The following is an 18,415-nucleotide window of genomic DNA, read 5'->3' on the forward strand; positions in this document are numbered from 1 at the left end:
CTCTCATTTTCTGTGTTCTTCATTTTCAAACCATTTCTTCTCAAAATTTCTATAAACTGAAATTAATAGAACACATGGATTAGGCCTACATCAAAATAGTGACTTTAGTAGGATATGAAAACTAGTAGGTCACTAAAGAGAAATGTTTTCTGAGGGAGGATGAGTGGTAATTGAAATGAAGGATAAGGAACTTGACTCAGAAAGTATTAAGGAGCTAAACCATGGGGCACTTCTTACTTACACTATGGACGCAAAGAGAGAATATAGAGACTAATGAAAACAAACTGCTATGGTTTCCTGTGCTTGTAGCTTTTAGCAATCTCTGCTTTGGTACTTTAGCATTCAGCAATTGACTTGGAACTTTGATACTTCACTAGATATATACAACTAAACAGAGAAAAGGATGTAACTTTTTATCACTAATTTTCTGAAAGATAAACTTCTTATGTTCCAGAATCAGTGACAAAATGCAAATATCACACTTCATCCCTATAATGTGACACATTGAACAAATACAACCTGCTACGAGCAACACAACATGAATGGAGAATTTTATGCATGGTACATAAAACATTTTGAATCTCTGCTGGTATTATTTGGCTGGTGCTACTGTTGCTGTTAGCTTTATTCCCGCTATGTGAATCGCTGGTTTCTCTGCCTATGCTATTGGGGTCTTTCTAGAAATTCAGTTGTGGATTCAATTTGGCATGCTACTCTTTTCTATCTGAAGCGATTTTTTTGGTATGATTTGTTGCACTCACACTTGGCTTTGAGCTGTCCAATCGTTAGTGGACAACAACGAGATATCCTGGAGGTCTCTCATGTTATTCATATGCGCTCTTTGTTTTGGATATGAATCTGTGATAGTATAGAACCCATCCATAAGGCAACCTCCTCACCACACTCATGTTAATGTATCATGGCAGCCGCACCTATGGGGAGAGTACTTTTTAAGCTAGTTGCGATGTTGGAGAATTAGATTACTTTCTACGTTGGTTTCCAAGTTTATGTTTACTGCTTAGTCTTGTATGTGGATTTGGCATTGCCAACTCCCTATGTGACATTACTGGTCACACTGTCTTTGCTAGCCAGTTGCTGGCATCTACGCCATTTAGTACCCTCTCTGCTTCATGCAGCATATTAATGAAAATCTACTTTTGGCTGAGCAAAGAAAAAAAAAATGGGCAACACATGGTAATTTATGTAATGCAGCTGTAATGTTATGAGGTCTTATGTGCTCAAAACAGAGTAGTGTTCACCAAGATAAATTATCTAATTCCAAGATCCTCTATGTAAACGATATTTTCATTTTATGCCAACTAAGAACTGAAATAGTAGTTTAAAATTCAATGCATATGGAAAAATGGGACCTTTCACAGCATGATACAAACTTTTCAGGCTTGTTTTCATATTGTGCTGGCAAACTGCCAGAAAAGGATTTAACTAATTTTGCGTAAGTGCTTGCATCATACTGCTTAGCATGAAAATGTCAATGAACTGAAGAGTCACAATCACCTACCTAAATCTAGCAACTTCTCTTAGTGGCCCACCAATTCCACAGCCCACATCTAATACCTGAAACAAAAGAGAATGGAAATAAATTTGTCCATCTTAGGCGAAATCAAGATTAGTTTTATGAAAGAAACCTTCTGCCCTTTCTTCAAACCAAGTTGCAAAGCAAGAAAGTGTTCATGCCTCCTGATGCTCTCTCGAAGTGATTCCCCTTTCCACCTACAAATATAAAAACCATACAATCCATTAATTATCACCAACACTGTAGCAAATTGCATACACTCCCAAAGGATGATCCAACCATTTGTACAACAACTCCTTACCTTGGTGCAAAATGGAAAGATTCACCCCAACCATATTCATAAAAACTTGTCACAAGATCATAATACTTGTTAACCTGAGAGGCACAAGTCATTGGTCCTCAATGAAAGTAAGTGTAATTCAACTTTTGAACATTTAGCAGCACCAAGATAATTAAAAAGGAAAACAAGAAAGAAAATGAATCTCCTTTTTCAATTAAAAAATAAACCCAATTTTCTGCCTAAACATAAAAAATGACTGGACTCCAACGGCATCGGAAATGATGACCTGGAATAAATGCAAACATCTCACTAACATGGATATGTAGATTACTAATCAGAAACTTAATGAAGGAAAAGAAATTTAAGATTCTTGATATAGGAACCATAATTAATAAATAGGGACTTCTAATGTCAAAAAATTATAAGATAGGCCCTTCCTATCATGTCAACAATTGACCAAATAAATCAAAGTGTGACAAGTAATTAAAACTTGCCGTGTGAGCATGTATGGGTCTCACTTTTCATTAATCTGACATGACAATATTAGTGCTCTCCTACTCAGTAAAATAATTTTGCAGGATTTCCAATCTCAAGATGATTTAGGATCTCTAATCTCTTTCACAATCTTAGCATTTCATGCACAGAATCACAGCTAAGACAGAATTATTTTCTATGATAGCTAATTAAACTTAAGTTTCATAGAGAACAGGGAAAAGATTGACCACATCTAAGAATCAACCTGTGTTCCTCAGATGATTAAAATGTGAGACACAGAAGAGAGCACTACCATTCACAAGCTTGCACCAATAAGTAAAAAAGGAATTAAAATACAAATCAAATCTTGGTTCCAAACAAGCACCATATATATCCCCCCACCCCCAAAATAATAATAATAATAATAATAATAATAATAATATCATCACAGGTTGGCCTTTTTTGTCAAAACAGCAGTAAAAATGTAATCATGAAAAATACATTATTTCCATGAAAATACACCTAGAGATTTCAGACTGCACTTTCATAATAGCAAAAATCAATTTAATATACAAAAGCGACAAATTACAATTGTCAGCAATTAAAGTGTCTTCTTGTTTGAAGTTAGTTGCAGCTTAATATCCACTATAATCTACAACCTTTAGTACAAAATTTCGATAGCCCTTGTCTGAATCATGCTAATAAAAGATAACACAACAAAAGGCAACTTTGCATTACCATATCTGTGTAGTTAGCTTTCCTCTCTTCATCATCTCCTCCATGACAAACATGATACTTTTCATACCTAAGTCCAAATTAAAGTTACTGTCATTAAAAACCAAAACTAAACATTTACCAAAAACCAATTATTTCAAACTGAAAAGAGAACTAAATGGATATAATATCTTTTACACTTAGTTATGGGTAGGTGATGCTTAGGTTGGGTCAGCAATATCTACTATCCAATTGATAGTTTGACTTCATGACCCTTACCAGAAGCATTTATATACCTAATGTGAGTAGACCTTTTTAATTTGGGTGCTTGATCTACGATTAAATCAATTTCATGCAAGTTCTCAAAGCTTATAAAGAGGTGGCACAGCTAACTTTAAGTAAAAATAACAAAAGAAGGAACCGAACATTGTGTGTTTAGTTACTAGGAGACATGAGAAGTTTTGGAACTACTTAGCCAGTTAGACTCCATTTGGTAGTTATTTTGCTTCCCAAAATAAAAGTTTAAAAAGAAAAACATGTTTGGAAAGCAAATAATATTTCTGAATTATTAAAATTCTAAAACTATATTTTTATAAATATCAAAATGCACTGGTGATATTTTATATGAAATAACAAGCTTACATGTGTGTTACATTTATTAGGCAGAACTCAGAAAAGGTTCTTTAAGTCAAGTTCGTGAGGTTCCTTCTTAGAAAATGGTCAAATGAAAATTAATATTGAAAACTAGAACCAACAATCAATAAAATTCAATGAGAAGATCGATAACATGTAAAAAGCTAATAAAAGATACTATCTATAAACAAGTTTTGATCACTATTTATTGACTGGTGAAAACTATCATAATTTTTAATAAAATACGTATTTAAAATAAAGTACCAAATTTTATTCAAATTTTTTCAAAATTTGTACACTTGATCTATGTAACAAAACCTTTCAGTCTATTGGTTTGATTTTCAATTTGTTGGTTTTTATCTAATCATTTTGAAGGGTGAACCTCAAGAACTCGACCTAAAGGATCATGCCAAAGTCTTGCCCACATTTACTTATTTGCTCATTTTAAATCAAATATGATTTTTTTTTTTTATTTGTTTGAAGAAGAAATAGTGAAAAAACAACAACCTACTAGAAGCCAAAATAGTTCTAAAACAAGTCGATGGCATATATCAGCAAATGTGTCAAGTGGGTGTGCGTCTAAACCAGAAAGAACAAAAATAACAATGGAAGTAAAAGGAGAAAAGCTAAGACTTACTTTTGAACAGCGGAGAATACTTCCTTTCTCTCAATGCTTCCACCAACCCCAGAAACAAGATCCAATGCTCCCGACTTTGACATCCTGCTACCAAACTGACCAAAACTTAAATAATTCATTGCAGAAAAATGTACATTTACATTGACAAAAATTAAAAACAGAGTAATGAGATACCAGATATATTAACTATTCACACACCCATAATTAAATCAGGCATGTTAACTTAAATTACTAGATATGTAGTACTAAGATTTTTGCTCAAATCAAATGAGTAGGAAAGAGCTGTACCCATTATTAAATTCTTTCTCTAAGTATTAAAACTAAAACAAATAAGTAAATGGCAGCGAAAACAAATGCATAAATCTGAATGAAAAATGAAAAAAAAAAAAAGAAGCATTTTTGTCATGTAATGCAAACCTTTTTCAATTCTTAACAGCTAACAATTTCATTACCAAAATAAATTCATTTCACGAAAGAAACACCTGCACTTTTTAATATAAAGAGTAACAGCTAAATAGAGAAAGAACTTCACCTAGAAAGAAGTTAAAAAGTCAACAAAACGATGAATTGGTAGAAATGGGTTTTTGAGATACCCTCTTGGACTCCACTCCTTCTCAGATTAGTGCTCTCATTTGCTTCAAAGATCAAAGAAAACCGCCAAAATCTAAGTTTGTCTTTGCAAGTACAGAGGAACCTCCTCTACGGCTAACAAGCTTTCAGTTTTGATTTTAATGGAAATATGACAAATCTAAAATATGAAACAATTAATTTAAAGGGTCCACCGTCCGCTCACTAAATTTGCAAAAAAAATAGAGGTGAGTAAAATCAATTATTCATTTAAATTAAATATGATTTGAATAAAATAAGTTAATTTAATTAATTTATTAAATTAATTGATTCAAAATATTTAATTAATTTTTTATCCGTTCTCAATTTTAAAATTTTTAAATCAATCCATTTACAAATTAAATTAATTTTTTATATATAGATTTTATATATATATATATTATGAAAAATTAATAACAAACTTAATGAATAATATATTTAAAATATATTAATTTATTATATATATATATACAAATTATAATCATAATAATTTAATTTTAATTATATATTTTATTTATAAATTTGTATTAATATGAAATTATAAGTTATATATTTTAAATAATAATTTATATATTAATATTATAATATATGATAATAAATATCCTACTTATTAATATGTTGTAATTATTATACCTTGATAATGGTTCGTAATATAAAATTTTATGAATATATATAATTATAAAAATATTATATATATTTAATTTATATATAAGTAATATTATAACTTATAATAAACTTTATTTATATGATTGCACTTGATAACCTTATTAATTATCATTTTAGTTTTTTAACATATTATTTATAATTAATTATTATTTATACAAACTTGGATATAAAACATTATAACATATAAGTTGTTAATTTCATATATATATATAATAATATATTATACATATACATATATTTAATTTATACATAAACATTACTGTAACTTATAATAGATTTTATTTATATGATTACATTTAATAATTTTATTAGTTATCACTTTAATTTTTATAATATATTATTTATAATTAGTTATTATTTATACAAACTTTGATATAAAAATTAAATTATTATAATATAAAAATTATGTCATTAATTATATATATATATATAATAAAATAATATATTTTTATATAATTAATTTATTCATAATTTGTATATTCTATAATTATGGATGAAATTTATAAATTTTAATATTAAAATTTATAAAATAAATAATAAAAATTTGATTTATTAATCTAAACTTGGAATGATAATTTACTCTTAATTATCATTCAATTCACACTATTGAAACTTAAACAAGTCCAAAATCACTCTTCAAGATTCCAGATATTAAAAAGTATGACTCCAATGACCTTGCTATGTAATAAAAGGCCCAACGCCAAATTTTCCCGTTAGAAGCCTCCATACTCCAAAAAAACAAAAGCCGAAGTCCTATATTATGCGGGAAACAAACTTCTGACTTTTGACTAAGAGACAGGCAGAACCCTCACATCATCCAAGACAGGGCCGCACATATGACCAAAATCATGTAACTTGGTGTGGTAATAGGCACTGTAAAAGGTGATCCTTGTCCTGGCTGAGATTGCTTGGAATTTGAAACTTGCCGTCTTGAATACACCCTTTCCTTGAGATACAAAAGGAACCTTGAGAGTTTCCTTACCAGCAAATGCTTCGACCATCATTGATCCATGGCAACCGTTCTTGGCATCTCCAACAGTGAATGCGAGGGTGTAGAATTTGTTAGGAACTGTTCTGATGACTTGGGCAATGGCACTCTCTCTTCCAGCTACCAGTTCGATCGCGTAGAGTCCTGAAGGAACCGAGAAGTGCTTCTTGTCAATGTATTTCACAGGTTTGAGGGATTCAATGATCCAGCCAGGGAGTGGTGAAATTTTGTCTTGCATCTTGGGAGGCAGGAGGACCCCTGTTGAGAAGTTCTTGAAGGTATGGGGACCAGTCTCAAACCCACCGTTTTTGACTAGGTTACCTGCTTTGAGGGACATGAAGTAAATTTTTTTACATTTATATAGTATAAAAATATAACTAACGCCTTTAGTCAAAGACTATAGCGTGAAATCTGGCAGGAAAATTAAATGGAAAAGGCATCTGTTGGTATAACATAAGGGCCAAGCTACTTTGCTATAGGTGATTTGAACAGGGCACATTTATTCAGACTCCTCTGCTTTTTGTAAAGGCCAAAGGGGACTCCTTAAAAAGCGCACGAATCTATTTGCATTTGTAAGTGGGACTTCTTAAATGCTGGTCCAATTACACGATCAATTAATTAATCATCATCTGTCTTTCTTTTCTTTTCTTTTCTGAACATCAGTGACCGAGAGCTTTGACGTTCTAGTAAAGTTAATCTTAACTGATCTAAAGACTGCATTAGAGTGATTTTAGGCCATAATGCAAGTAAATGATTCTAAATTAAGACCAACGAATGAAGCTTAAAAGAAATTAAAAGAACTTGATTTACCTTTGGTATATCTTAGAGGACTCATTTCTTTGATTGCTATGGCATCCAAGAGAGGTCCACAAGTTGGATCTTCTTGAACCCCAAGGTTATGAAATGTGACCTTGACTACTTTAGCTGTTGCATTGAAAGCAAAAGCAATGGTGTCGCCTCCATCAGTGCTATACAGGGTCTGAATGGAGATGTCTGCCGTCTGGCCAGAGACTGATATCCTCAGCACCTCATCTTGTGCGCAAGTCCTTGTGGCACCAAATGTGAGAGAGTAAATATACCCTGGCTTGACATTCACATTCTGAGAGATGGAAGCCTCGTTGCCAAGCCTCACAGCATGGGCTCCCCGAGGGATGGCGAGGTAAAATCCCCCAGGTTGTGGCCCCCCTGAGACAAACTCCACCAAGCCATTGATTTCCCATCCTGGAAGTGAGAGTTTTCCTAGGATCACTGTTTTGTTGAGGTTCTCTTTCTTGGGTGCTATTTCAAAGTTACCATTGTCTAAATATCCTGAAAAATACAAATGAGAAACACAGATAAAATAGTGTTAATTACACTCATGTAGCACAATGTCTGAAAAACAGAAAAGTTTACTGTTTACTTACCATCAAGGTATGGGGAAGTGACGGGAGTACGAGAGCCATTGCACAGAGAGAAAATGAGAGTAAAGCAGAGAGAGAGTAGCCAAGCCATCGTTCTGCTGTTGAAGCAGCAGCGTCCAAAGAACTCTAAATAAAGAAATGAAAAAGACAAAGTAGGCCGTAGAAAAGGGCCACCCAGATTTAATTTTATACGCAAAAGTAGAAAGAGAGAGGAAGGTGAGACCCATGTTCAAGTGGCACCAAATTAGCCGTGAGAGGTGTCTCTTTGTCTCTGTATTTTCAAAATCTAAGTGGCAAATTTTCTACACATTGCTACATGCATGCGTTGGAACCCATATGATACTTTCATTGTTCTCCGTAATTAGCTCCAATTTGGTTTTCCAAGAGTTCAAAATCAAGCTTGTGTTTGTTCACACACGAGAGTCACATTCCCATGCAAATGCTCAAGTACATAACAGCTATCTATGGCAGGGTGATTCCTTTCTTGTATTGGAAAATCAACAATTGGTTGCTGTTGATCCAAGTATTAAGCAAGCTGTACAGGTTTTCGTACAAGTTTTGATTCATTGATAAGGGCGTATGCCCGTCTCCAAGCACCCAGGATTAAGATTTATGTTGTTTAAGTAACAGGAGAGCACAACTGTTTACGGAAAAATCGTTGCATACAATACAATTTTTTTATCACATTTTTCGTTTTGATAAATCAATATGTGATACTTAATTAATTATTATTTATAATTTCAATATTTAATAATAATTTATCAGATTAATTTTAAAGAAAAGTGAGAATATATATATAATTATTTGATAATTTTTAATTATATGTCACCTCTTATTATTTATAATTGCAACATGATGGTGTTAAATATAAAGGGATTTTTATATGGTTTGATAGATATGGTAGAAATCATATTTATTACTTTGACGCTAATGGATGTTTAAATAGGTCTGATGTGCTAGATGAGAAAGGAATAATTAAAGATCGCATTCAAAGTTTAAAGAAAGGGATGTTGGGAAGATTGAATGCTAATTTAAGGTGTAGCTGACCTAACCTAATCATAGTGCTGATTCTGTTATATATACACACTATGTCAAATATTTTGGTGTAATGCAGCAATTTGAGATGATAAATTCCAAGATTGTTAATTACAAATAGTAAACTTAACAAGGACAATTGATCTAGTTATCTTCTTTCTTCAATTGACTTGTTTAGACATAAGATACAAAGTAAGGGGATGCAAAATCCCTCGTATATCTTCAATAATAACTCCATATCCCTAACGCGGCTTTACAGTTGGAGCCAATAAAGAGTTCTCCTGTTGAACCAACCTCAATCCACTCCTGTTTACCGAGCAAAGCAGGATTGATGGCTTCAAGGAAAATTGTACATTGACTATTCGAGATCGTTCATGATCTTAATTAATGGTTCTTACTATTCATGAAATTCACTAAGCTATCAGTTCCTTCTTGGATTTATTTTAAGTGTTATAAAAAATTGCTTGTAGACATTTCATTTTGTTTGCAGTTTTTTAATGAATTTTCGAGTAATTCGGATTAAGTCCCTTTAGATAATTAGTTTAGTTCGAGTAATTTGGACTTATCTTAATTTGGGTCTCGAAGTTTGAGTGCTTGAAAGCCAAATTAATTAATTGGGGTGAAGGCCCGGTATATTATTCGAATTTAAGGGTATTGTTAATGGGTTAATTGGGCCTTCAGTTATGGATCCAAATTGCAAAATGAACAAAAAAAAAAAACAAAAAAATGGGGATTTTCAAAGATTAAAAAATACAACAAAATCAATCAATGTAACCAAAACAGCAAGCAAAGCTGAGTTTCAGAGTTGAAAAATATTTGCCATTGTCAGCAAGCGTTCCTTTAAAACACCCAAACCCGAAATCACAAGTTAGTTTTTTCCCTGGAGCATTTTCTTTTCTTTTCTGAAGAAATTTTCAGCAAGAAAAGCAAGCAAAACCACCACAAACACATCTACACAAAAAGATCCACAACGAACCCCACCAAGAAAACCCAAAAACACAACACACGTCAACAAGAAAAAGCCAAAAAGGGAGAAAATGGTGAATCAAACAACATAAAAAAGGGGAGTGTTTCGAGTTTTATTTTTTTTGAAAAGGGCGTCTCAGTTTTTCTTATATCTAGGAGAAAAGAGGGAATTTTTGGGAAAAGTGGGTCTGATAAAAGGGAAGAAGAGGAAGAGAGGTATTTTTGAATCTTTGAAGATCTTTGGTGGCCGTCGATCGGCACAGCGGCGAGGGCGGCCATGGCCGGCGTTGGGAGAGAAGGAGAGGGTAGAGTGGGAGGGAAAGACAATTTGAAAAGAGAAGGAAGATAACTCATCCAGGCGACGCCGTTTGGTGTAAGAAAGGAATATTAAAAAACAAAAGGTGGCTGGAAGGAGGAAAGCACGACGCCGTATTACGAAAGGAAGGAGAAAAAAAGAAGCGGGAAAGAAGTAAAGAAAGAAATCAAAGAGTAGGACGGCAAAATCAGGCCGGATCATCCAGGCCCACTTAGAGCCTTCTTTGTTTCAATTACAAGCCCAAAGGCTCAAGTCCAATTCAAGAGGGCTCCTTTTGAGGTATAAATACTTTAAACTAGTCTCTTTTTATGAAGTTATTTGTTTAATTTTCTTATTGTGTTTATTACCTCTAAAGCATGACAAATTAATGCCAAATTAATAATTACTGGAATTAATCCCTATGATGAAATTCTACTTACAGACACAATTTCAAGTTAATTTTTAAGACTGCACCAAAGAGCTGGGAGAGTTAATAAAATTTTACTCCAATACTAAATTAATTTAAATAATCATTAATACTTAAAAATTTTATCAAATTAACAAGGCTCAAAAACAATAATAAATAATAGAATAAATATAATTGTGTGATAGGAAAACAGTGACGAGCATAATAAATTGATAAAAAAAACAGTGAAATACGCTGATCGACGGCCAAATCTTTCCCCTAACAATAAGCACAGTATAGGTTTTAAATGAATTATTTTTCAAAAGAAAAAGAAAGATTCTAAGCGTTAGAGGTTCCTAGTTAGCAGGAACTTAGATAGTGTAAATCGAATTGAACTCTTATTTTTAATGCGCCTAAAACTGTACCTCTATACCCTATCCGATCCTAAACAAGTCCCTAAGTTAATTACTGAATCGTCCGTACATTCCCATCCTGTTGACAAGGCGTGGAATTCTCCCTGTTGACCAAAGAGTTTATTCTCTGATTCAAGTCGTTTCCTTCTGGATATCGTTTTTCATCTGATGAAGAAGACTTGATTGATCACTACTTGAAGAATCTGGCTAACATGAACCATTTCTCAATATGTTTTTTTTTTTAAATTTCCCTAATAAATTCATTGACTGAGATTGTAATTCCTCATCTTGATTATAAAAAGAATGATTTCATTCTTTAGTATCTATTTTCATTTAATCTTCTTTCAAAAAAAAATTTGAGAGGTAAATAATCATTAAGTCAAATAATGAGAATTTGATTTAATGGTAAGTGTATGTATTTTAAATTTTTTTGTAATGTAAATTAATGTAACACATTTGCCCCTACTTAATGCCATGATTTATTATTAATTTAAGATAAAATATGGAGCAAAAATAAGTATTAAATTAAATTAAAAGAAGTCATTTTTTTTTAACTATGTAATAAAGAGAGTTCACTACGCATGGATATAATTTTATGGTTAACCTCATAAATTTCGAATAATGCCACAATTTCAATTCCATGACAAAAAATCAATCATGGGGGTCTTAATATGTCGTCGTTACAGCTATAGATTTTGCCCCATGATAAATTATACAAACAAAATTATCAATAAGCTAGTTAACATGCAATCATGGAATATTTGTAAGTAATTAATTGTGATTTTGGCAATACTATAGTTATTTTTAGAGGTCATAGGACCGATTATGTGTGACATCATAATAACAATTATATTCAATTTTGGTAATAAAAAAAAATTCGTACGATTTTTTCTCAAAGTTAGGAGTCCTTGTTTATAGGAACTTAGGTAGTCTAAATATAAATGGACTCCAAATTTTTTCTAGAAAACCTGGTTGACGGCCAAATCTTTTAAAAATTAAAATACTAACAGAAAGGGTGGAAGTCTACCTTGCCCAAAAGTGATTGGCTATAAAAGATAGTTTAATTTCACAATATGGAATTAGTAATTGATATTTTTCTGTGCTCTTGAATCTTCATAATTAGCTTTCAAGTTCCAAGCATGGAGCAATTCCATGAGCAAAATAACATGCAACTTTCAGCTGCTGCTAATGGTATAGACGTTGATCCCACCTGCTCTGGTAGCGATGAAACCGACTTACTTGAAGAATATTTCAACTCCCTTCCTTATGGATATCGATTTTGCCCTTCTGACGAGGAGTTGATTGAGCATTACTTAAAGAAGAAGGTGAACAACGAAACCTTACCTCGTAACCGCATTAGCGAGGTTAATCTCTACAGCAAAGATCCTTCGGAGCTCGCCGGTGAGTAATTAATTAATTAGCTCTATATATTCATAAAACTAATTAACTTTATTCCATGCATATATAATAGTAAAATCGGTACGAAGGCTTATTGATCAGACACTTGCATGGTTAGGTTAATTGATAGATGCGTTATAAATTATTGCTTTTAACTTGTTTGCATGACTTGACTTGAGCTTCATGAAAACCTGACTACAACTATTTGTCTTGGCTCAGCGGAATTCAAACCATTGACAGAAACAGAGTGGTATTTTTTCACTCCAAGACAGAAAAAATATCCGAATGGATCAAGGCCAAATCGTGCTACTCCTAAGGGATATTGGAAGCCAACTGGAACTGATAAGGCCATTCCCCCTGATTCTAGGCACCCTATTGGATACAAAAAGACCCTTGATTTCTACGAAGGGAAGCACCCAGGAGGGAGAAAAACTGATTGGAAAATGCACGAATATAAAGTCAAAGACAACACTTCTCAAAACAATGGCAGGGCCAAGAATGATATGAAGGTAATAATTTACTTGCTTGCAATAAACACACGAAGAAAATTATTATATAGGCCTTCTTCACCTCATTCATCACACACACATATGTATTTGGCGTATATAGTACAATGCCATAACTTTTTAAGCGACTAGTTTATACTTGAACAAGTAATATTTACTTAATACTTGACCTTCATAATTCCCTTGTGCTCGCCTTTAAGGTTTATAGTATAATATTCCATATCTATAGTAACAACTAATATGCTTAATATTAGTATTTGTATTGATTTATTTTTCTGAACTAACGTTTGGGGTTGTAGTTGGATGACTGGGTTTTGTGCAAGCTATACAATAAGAAGGAAAAGAACGGTGAGGATGCAGCGAATAGTGCCCCTCAGGCGAATGTGATTGTATCACAGAATGAAGCATCTGTAATGCCTGAAACGAATAATGAGCTTGAGGACATTGCATCTCAGCCAAATCCTATTTACGGATCATTACAACATGAAGACGAATCATCTTACGGAATGTATTTGATGCTCAGTGACCCTACAGCTCCTATTCTGGATAACGATATTTCCTATTATAGGATAGACGATCGTTTCCCTGATGTATTCGACGGTCCAGGTCCATCGTAGGGAATATAAGATGCTACTGTTGGTTTTTTTAGGAAGGTTTCTTTAAATCTATGTAAAGCTTAAATTTTCTTTCTTGGTATATCAACTATCAAGGTTCTATGTTTAGAGATGCTAACAAAATCTTGTTGAGTGGCTGGGTCATAGAGAAAATTGTACAGGTTTCTTTCATCCTTACTGATAGTTTTTTTGCAATCTAAGCTTGAGATTTGAAATGGCATGTCGGTGTCACTTTTCAAAGGTTTCTAACCCTTTTAACTTCACACCTATTGAAAATTATATATGATGATAAATTGAACAAACCTAAATGTTACCACGGTGCTGTAAACAGTAGCTATACTTTTATATATATATATTGAAGTCGAATAAAAATCTTCTACTTATATATATGGTATCTCGTTTATTGTCTTTTTATAATTTTATATCTCATGTTCAGTTTTCTGTTATTAATCAAAACCAAAATTTTGAGAGGAGCACCGAGAGAGGTACTTCAGTGGAGGCTGAGGATTTATGTTCATTACAGTCACACGTTCCATGTCGAAACAAAAATCTTTTGTACCATTTGATATCCGTTTTCTAATGGTGTGCGTTGCTAATTTGGATGAAAGTGTCGTTAGGGTAATAAATAGTACCATATTTTACAGCCCCTTCTACTTCAGTTGCTGGACCAGTAGACGTCGATTGCTTTCGGCATTACTGAAGCCACATGAGAACCACAGTTGAAGAATGAACAAGATTAGACCTTCAGTTACTAATATTGTATGGAAAAGAGAGGGGAGTCTTGCGTATAGATTTTATTAAGTTTGAATGAAAACTTGAAAAGAAATTGAAACATACAATTATATATTATAAATTTATAATTAGATTACCATTTAAGAGAACTTCAATTGTTCTCTTCCTTTATATATACATATATATATATATATATATATATCTTTTCTGGGTTGCTTTTATATTGGCATCATTATTGTCAAATTGCTTACATACAATACTTGTCAGCTATAAGATTGAGTTGGTGAGAGCAAAACTTCCAAGGAAAAAGACACGGCCGGCTCACGGTCAGGCCATCAAAGCAGAGGCTTTAGGCCCCATATTTTTATAAGTTTGTAATTTTAAAATAATAATATAATTAATTATATTAAAAATATATAAAATATAAAAATTAAAATAATTAATAAAATATTTATTTATTCTCTTAATCTTAATAAATATTTATTTTATTCCTCTTTCACATTTTCATTAATTCTCAACTATTTGACTTATTTTTCATGTAAAAATCAAGATAATTAACAAAACAATATATTTTTCTCACTTTTCTAATTATGTGCTTAATAAATCATAATTTTTTATTACTTTTCAATTCCTATAATATTATTGATTTTCAATTATTTTTGTTATTTTCAATCAACAAATATTAATATATATTTAATGATCTCCAACCTATTTTTTCTCAACTATTTCTTTTACTTGAATTTAAAGTTTATTTTAATTTTTTATATTGTTTCTATTTTATATGATAATCAATTTATTTAATTAAAAATTTTAGTAATTTTTTTTAATTTTAATAAAATAAACTTTATTTAAATATTTACTTTAGAAAAAAAAATTTTATTAAGTATCAAATTGATCCAAGACTTACCCAGAAACGTGAATCAGTGAGGGACATGGGAAGATCCCTTGTCCAGACATCAATAAGAAAGATAAACACCTCGTGAAGTTTGTTGGTGCAAATGGAGTTTAGATGGAATTTAAAGATCAGTCAAATTGACTTCAAGGCTAACTTTTCAATAGACGTTATTTTAAGGCTTATTTCGCCCCCTACTCGGTATACAAAGAAAAATAATACGAATAGTTTTAGGGATGCAATAAAATCAATGTCTAACTTCGTCTTACATTTTACGAGCGTAAACTTCTAAATACATCCGAGAGTTTGGAAAGTTATTCAACCTTAAAACTTATTTTCTGCAGCAAGTAAATTACAAAGAATTTAGACACTTTTGTAATTGATGAAAACCTAAATGTTTATATTAATAGAACACAACACTTTTTTTACTCTTGATATTTTTGCTCTTGTTTTGTTTTTGATTTAATATATCAAAATGGTTAGCAACAAGCCTTTTATATAAGCTTGCAAGTGTCTCTTCTTCAAGGACACAATCCTTTCTTTAAAGTATCATTTTATCTGAAAGACATTTTTATATTTTATCAAATACAACTCTTGAATAAAAATATTGTTTAAATAATTATTTTATGAGAAGATAACTATTCATTCCATAAAACATAATTTTTGAATTATAATTTAAAATAATAACTTTTCATATTTAAATTTTTGAGTTATGGTATTTTTTTAATTTATTTTATAATTTTTTATGTCATTTTACTAAGAGACATAATCATTCATTTAAAAATTTGCTTACAATTCAATAATCTCACTATGTCATTTTATGTGACATAATTTTTGAGTTAAGATATTTTCATTATGTGACATAATTTTTAATTTTGAAACTACACCAACAAAGCTTAGAAGTTAGATCCATTAATATTGAATTTAAGTTCCCCTTCCCTTAGTGGTAACCATGAAATCCCGGACTGTGTGTGAATAGATGTGAAGACAACATTTGCTTTCCAAAGCTCGCACCACCATCCAACATCATCAATGGCATCGTTCCCTTCACATGCTTTAATCCAAAACATTGAGCGTGGTTTCTTAGCAAAGAGAATCTGCTTACGATCCCAAATTTTCGAATTGAAGACGGTTTCATTTCGAACTGGCCAAATGGGCCATAAAGCTGGTTCGCCAACAGTCATCCACCTGTTCTTGAGGACCCCCAACAAAAGAGTTGCCATGATCGAAGCAAAGTTTCCACTAATGGTGGCATGGTCCAAGAAATACCCCACCACGCTGGAAGATAAGGCCCCAAAGGGGCCAGCTGAAAGGACAAGTTAGTAAGGTATGGGAGCAGCCTCTCGTCAATGGTATTACACCAGGAACATAGCAATTAGTTGTGCTCTATACGTACCCCTCGGGAATTCAAGAAGATCTTGGTTAGCATTTAGTCTAGGATGGTTGACCAAGAAAGCACCGGACCTTGAGGGGGACTGTCATTTTCTAAATAAAGCGAAACCAATTGTGGGCTCAGGTAAAGCTATTGATCAAGCATAACAGAGAATTTCTTAAATAAGAAATTTCCTTGACTGCTCTTTCTCCATATCAAATTGTCCTCTTTGTTGTGCCAAAGGACAATATGGTTCAGCTTGCAGATAAGCCGCTGATATGACTCTTCCTCCCATGTAAACAGTGGTCTTCGATGTAGAATTGACCAATGATGATGCAGTCTCATATCAGCAGCTTCGGCTTCTTTGTCGTAGGTAGGGGAAAGAGGGAGTTACGGGGTTGGTTGTCACCTCAAACGCATCTGTCAAGTCAGAAGAACATTTTTTTTTTTTCGGTTTTCAATTAATAAGGAATACTAAACGAGATACAGTAGGAGTACCAGACTTTTATTAGTGATGAAATATTCATCAAAGTGTGTATTTATGCTCGCATGCATATTTCTGTCTACATTTCTACAATAGAAGAATATTAAAATTTAAAATTTAGTTCAACTAGAGTTTTGGAGTAATTTGCCATTCAAAAAAAAGTTTTAGAGTACTTTGATGTATAAGGTGCTTTTATTTTTTTTTATATTATTGAACATATTTTTCCTTTATAAATTATTCCTGTCTAGATGTTAGAATAATAATTTTTTTATATTTTTTTCAGTTTCCATTTATCCAAATACTTCTCTCTCTTCACCTTATAAAATTCAAGTTTTTCAAGTTTCTTGATGCAATGTGAAATAATTGGCCAATGTATAGGGTTTTAGAAACATTAAGCTGGCATTTAGTAATTTATTGAAATGTAATTATTGAGTAAATATAATTTGGTAAAGAATGTGATTGCATTGTAGTGTTGATTTAATAACACTTTATTAAAAATTTAAGATAAATTTAGAAAATTATCTTTATATATGAAAATATAGAATTAGATAACGTACTTTCTGTTTTAATGTAAATTTTTAATTTTTTTCAACTTTATTTTTAAAATAATAAATAATAGCATGGTGAAAATAATATAATATTTTAACACTAATTATTTAAATATATATTTATTATATATTTATTTTTAATAAATTAATTATATTTTAAAAATTAATTTAATTAATTTTATAAAAAATATTAATTAATAAGTTAAGTTGCCACACAATCGACGACTTTCTTTCTTTTTCTTTCATTTATTTTTTTCTTGTTTCTTCTTGCACCCATGTCCTTCCAATGGGCCTTCTTCTTTCATATTTTTTTCTTTTGCTTTTCTTCCTTGTTGCTTCCATCACCAAATTCAAGTGGCGCCTTTCTCTCCTCCTCAAGGAGTTCAGCTATAGGGGCTTATTGTCATTCTAGTTATGGGAAGGTTCCCTTAGTTATGGGAAGGTAATATTCCCTCCAATCTATGAGGGAATCCCTTTCCTTCCCACGGTTGCAATCTAATACCCATGTAAAATTACATTTTCAACAAAATTATATACAAAACAGTGCAAGTGGTTCCCATCAATTAAAATCCTTGTAAAATGATCTACTCTTTATGCACCAAACGCCTCCTAATATTTGCACCAGAATTGTACATTGTCCGATCTTGTGGATATTTATCCTTTTTTTTTTTTGGTCTTCCAAAGTCGATGAGTGCTACAACAAGGCTGACCTTATAATCAGGTCAAATAATATTATTTTAAAATAATAAAAACATGTTAAACAGGTACAACATGGGTAATTTTTAATCTTATTCATTTTATGTTAAATGTTATCTAATTTTT

General features: G+C 31.9%; 3 protein-coding genes across 5 annotated transcripts in view; 1 reads left to right on the plus strand and 2 right to left on the minus strand.

Moving 5' to 3' along the window:
- LOC110415169 (cycloartenol-C-24-methyltransferase-like) overlaps positions 1–4,986 on the minus strand; it is an 11,730-nt gene extending 6,744 nt beyond the window's left edge. The window contains exons 1-6 of one of the 3 annotated variants that reach the window (XM_089783300.1): positions 4,805–4,986; positions 4,273–4,356; positions 3,027–3,093; positions 1,836–1,909; positions 1,647–1,731; positions 1,520–1,575 (exon numbers count right to left, since the gene is read on the minus strand). In XM_089783300.1, the coding sequence (XP_089639426.1) occupies positions 1,520–1,575; positions 1,647–1,731; positions 1,836–1,909; positions 3,027–3,093; positions 4,273–4,355 (365 nt within the window). In that variant the 5' untranslated portion in view covers position 4,356; positions 4,805–4,986. Of the gene's footprint in view, positions 1–1,519; positions 1,576–1,646; positions 1,732–1,835; positions 1,910–3,026; positions 3,094–4,272; positions 4,368–4,804 lie in introns of those variants that run through there. The other 2 variants (XM_089783301.1, XM_089783302.1) reach the window with 2 other exon arrangements.
- Positions 4,987–6,074: 1,088 nt separating this feature from the next.
- On the minus strand, positions 6,075–8,067 carry LOC110415359 (imidazolonepropionase (Protein of unknown function, DUF642)). The gene is made up of 3 exons (XM_021426984.2): positions 7,936–8,067; positions 7,343–7,840; positions 6,075–6,853 (listed from the first exon to the last, which is right to left on the minus strand). Exons 1-3 carry the CDS (start codon positions 8,021–8,023, stop codon positions 6,333–6,335), a joined length of 1,107 nt encoding a protein of 368 aa, XP_021282659.1. The 5' UTR covers positions 8,024–8,067; the 3' UTR covers positions 6,075–6,332.
- A 4,119-nt stretch (positions 8,068–12,186) lies between these two features.
- On the plus strand, positions 12,187–13,568 carry LOC110414782 (NAC transcription factor 32-like). Its single transcript, XM_021426187.1, has 3 exons — positions 12,187–12,448; positions 12,665–12,954; positions 13,251–13,568. The coding sequence occupies exons 1-3, from the start codon at positions 12,187–12,189 to the stop codon at positions 13,566–13,568; spliced, it is 870 nt and encodes a 289-aa protein (XP_021281862.1).
- The last annotated feature ends 4,847 nt before the right edge of the window (positions 13,569–18,415 follow it).

Source organism: Theobroma umbraticum, unplaced genomic scaffold, assembly GCF_002168275.2.
Source record: "Theobroma umbraticum cultivar Fairchild unplaced genomic scaffold, ASM216827v3 scaffold_147.0, whole genome shotgun sequence".
NCBI lineage: Eukaryota > Viridiplantae > Streptophyta > Magnoliopsida > Malvales > Malvaceae > Theobroma > Theobroma umbraticum.